At 41.6% G+C, this 3,637-nt stretch overlaps 1 protein-coding gene across 1 annotated transcript in view; it reads right to left on the bottom strand.

The window, feature by feature from the left end:
* Positions 1–1,502: 1,502 nt before the first annotated feature.
* Positions 1,503–3,637, bottom strand: part of LOC106518363 (keratin, type II cytoskeletal 8) — a gene marked incomplete in the record, with an annotated part of 7,262 nt that continues 5,127 nt past the window's right edge. Inside the window, 4 exon segments of the mRNA XM_014009625.1 lie at positions 1,503–1,870; positions 2,048–2,088; positions 2,468–2,688; positions 2,831–2,956. Coding sequence (XP_013865079.1) covers positions 1,623–1,870; positions 2,048–2,088; positions 2,468–2,688; positions 2,831–2,956 — 636 coding nt within the window.

The raw sequence follows: 3,637 nt of genomic DNA, 5'->3' as shown, positions 1-3,637 counted from the left end.
GTGTGTGTGTGTGTGTGTGTGTGTGTGTGTGTGTGTGTGTGTGTGTGTCAGCGGTTTGCAGGAACAGTGTCTGGGATTCAGGGATTTGGGAAGTTTTCGGTTTCTAACTACAAGAGAAGTTTGTATGGTCCTGGGTGGGGCAGCAACCACCCATTATTCATGTTCAAACCTGTTCTTCGACGGGCCTTGGAAAGCTTCTTAGCTGTTGTTCTAAAAAAGACAAAGGTGCTGTTCCTGAATCACAGATTACATCGTGATAAACACATAAAGCTGCAGATTCCTGAGCATCATAGTTTTTACAGAAGTGTTTTAACCATCACAAGGTTTAGTGTGTTTGGATCCCTTTCTTTTGTGAACATTATAGTGAAAGTGCAGTGAAAAATGAAAGGTAAATGGTACTGAACTTATAGAGCGCTTTTCAAGTCCCTCTGGACCCCAAAGCGCTTTACACTAACAGACATTCACCCATTCACACTCACATTCACACACTGATGATGGCAAACTACACTGTAGCCACAGCTGCCCTGGGGCACACTGACAGAAGCGAGGCTGCCAGGCACCGGCGCCACCAGATCCTCTGACCACCATGAGTAGGCAAGTTGGGTGAAGTGTCTTGCCCAAGGACACAACGACTGAGACGGCTGGACGGGGGACCGAACCAGCGACCTTCCAGTTCTAGGACGACTCCACTAACCACTCCGACACAGCCACATCCGCCCCAATGGTGTTAAATACCTTTTTTTTTTTAAATATGTATGCCCAGTGGTTAATTCTGTTAAAGAGAAACCACTGAAGCAACACGTGCCTGGAACAAAGCCTGCTGGGACTTGTTGGACAAGCTGGACTGCATGGACGATCATACCCTCTGCTGTCAGGATTCAGGCATTAAAAACAGAATAAGTTCCTCTCATCTTGTGTTTATGCAGGCCGGCATTCCCTACTATGTGGGAACAAAAAGACCTACTTGTGGGGACCAACTGCTACTTATGGGCACATCACCATGAGGAGAAACACCATCATTATGAATTAAGTTTAGGTTAGGGTTCAGGGTTCAGCTATAGAAATAAAAGGAAGTCAATGCGTCCTCATAAAGATAGCAGTATTACATTATTAGTATTTGTGTAGATTAACCAAAGTAACTAAACTGAAAATTATCATGCTCCAAAAAAGTTGCTGCTCATTTTGTCTTTAAAACTTTTTTTGTTTGTTTTTTCCTGAAGTGAAACTAAAACAAACACTTGCATATAAGATTAAGGTCCTCAAAATAAAACTGGACACAAAAATGTTCGGGTATTTATTCTTGTTAAAAGATAAATTTAGATGTTGCCAATATCAGCAGGTAGATCTTTATGACTTTCTTGTGTATCATCCATGTTTGTTTCTGCTCCTCAGTAAGTTTTACAGTTTGAATTGCAAATATTTTTGCTTTACAACAGTGACATCTGCTGGCAAAATGTTTGTGGTGCAGCCATTTCTGCTGTCATAAGAACCTGCAAAAGAACTGAAACGTAAGCACCTTTTTATTAGAGATTCCAGTTTAATGCAAAACCTGTATTTTAGGGGACAATGTTTTTTTTAACTTTAAGATCAAAATCATGAGTTGGCCAGATGAAGAGGAGACATCACTCTTCAGCCACAGCTTCTCCCTCCTCCTCTTCTTCCTGCTCCTGCTCCTTCTTCTCTGCAGCAGATGACTCTTCAGTCGGTGCATCCTGCTGCTCCTCCTCCTTCACCTCGGCCTTCTTCACCATCGTTTCACTTTTGGTGACCGAGGTGATCTTCACTGCCCCTCCTTCCAGAGCTGAGATGGAACCAGAGGTGTAAGATGGGATGCGGGAACTCTCCAGGCCAAAGGCATTAAAGTTGAAAGCTACAAAATAAAAGAAAGTTGTGAGTGAAACATTTTTTTTTTTTGTATTTTAGGAAGTATGTGTCAACAAGCAGCTGATGGGGACCTTTACTCAAAAAAAAAAAGAATTACACAGGGAACAATGTATAAAAACAATAAAGGTTTTGATAAAAGTTTCACACTTTAGGATGGACTCACAAGTCTGCTTCGTCACGTTGGTCTTTATTCCTGTTGCTAACCTGCATTAGAGGAAAAACAAAAACATCATAAAGGCCTTGAAGGAATTCATGTCCAGCACCACGCTTAATGCCAGAGATTTCAATTAAAGCCATCTTATATCAAAGATTCATCTCAAGCTGTTGAATTGATTGAGTTAATGAGTTTGTTGTGGCAGCCATCTTGAACTGAGTTGTTTTCCAGTTGTCTTTTACTGTCTGAGTTTTATTAAGATCAGTCTACTGTTTTATAAGACCATTTGCTAACCCTACAGGTAAGCAAACCTTTCTGCTTTTAGAAACAGGTGATAAAAATTAATAATTTTCATTATATGTTGCTCTGATGGACGCAGCATGAAATTCTGCCACGAACAGCGATTCAACTGCTTTTCCAACACTTTACCTGATCTCCTCTCCCTCTAGAAGTTTTTTATATGTAGCGATTTCAATGTCCAGAGCCAGCTTCACATTCATCAGTTCTTGGTACTGGCGGACCTGCAGGGCCATGTCCTGTTTGGCCCTCTGCAGAGCTTCCTCCAGGTCTCGGAGGCGGAGCTTGGCATCCTTCACGGCCAGCTCTCCTCGCTCCTCGGCCTCTGCGATCTGAGCCTCCAGGCTGTTTCTCTGAAGGCAGAAAGAGGCGCAGGATAAAAACAGGTTTAGTTTGTAGCAGGTTCCTCAGGTTCGGGAGCTGCCAATCAAATGAAAATCTACTGCACAGCAAAAAAAAAAATGTCAGAGTAAAGCAGACAGCTTGAACCCTCACCTGCACTTTAACCATTTCAATTTCAGACTGAAGCCTCATGATCCTGCGGTTCATGTCAGCAATCTCAGCTCTGGTTGACTTTAGGTCGTCGTCATATCTTCCTGCTGACTTCTGCATCTCTGCATACTGCAACATAATAACATAATGTGATGAACCTGCTGCGGTACATTTAGCTGGGTTCACATTCTACATTGTGTTTTGGCATATGTTCAGATGGACGTGTTACACAGCAGCATACACCAATGAACACCTTCTCTGAGTTTGTGCCTTTGAGAAAACGGTAATACAAGTAAATAAAGCTAAAATTAGGCCCAAACTGGACAATTTAGTTCAAAAGCGTAGCAAATGTGGCACACACCATCTGCCACAAGCACTGAGGAAAGAATCTGTCTGCAGTTCAGTCCACCTTTTCATCTTTATAAATGATCCTAATCAATTTAGCTGGATTTGTAATGAGAAACAGTATGTTTGGCTTTCAGAACAGGTGTTGTAGCTCAGCAACCGCATAGGACAAATTTCTTTATATATATTACTTGCTAATTATCCTTCAAAACTTTCTAAATCTGTCTGAACAGAATTTTATTCTAAAATGTAAGAGAACTTAAGCTGGTCGGCTGTAAGTTTAACATCACAGCAATAGTTTGAATAATTTGAAGTGGGGGGGTTTTGTGGAAAGGTCTTGAACATTTAATATTAGATAGATTTTTGGAATCCCAACTGAAGATTTCGCAAGAGTTTTTATTGTAGTGTGTGTGTGTGTGTGTGTGTGTGTGTGTGTGTGTGTGTGTGTGTGTGTGTGTGTGTGTG

This window comes from Austrofundulus limnaeus, unplaced genomic scaffold, assembly GCF_001266775.1.
Source record: "Austrofundulus limnaeus strain Quisiro unplaced genomic scaffold, Austrofundulus_limnaeus-1.0 Scaffold60, whole genome shotgun sequence".
NCBI classification, from domain to species: Eukaryota; Metazoa; Chordata; class Actinopteri; order Cyprinodontiformes; family Rivulidae; genus Austrofundulus; species Austrofundulus limnaeus.
The sequence above is the reverse complement of the archived record's forward strand: the minus strand, read 5'-3'. Positions and strand labels throughout refer to the sequence as shown.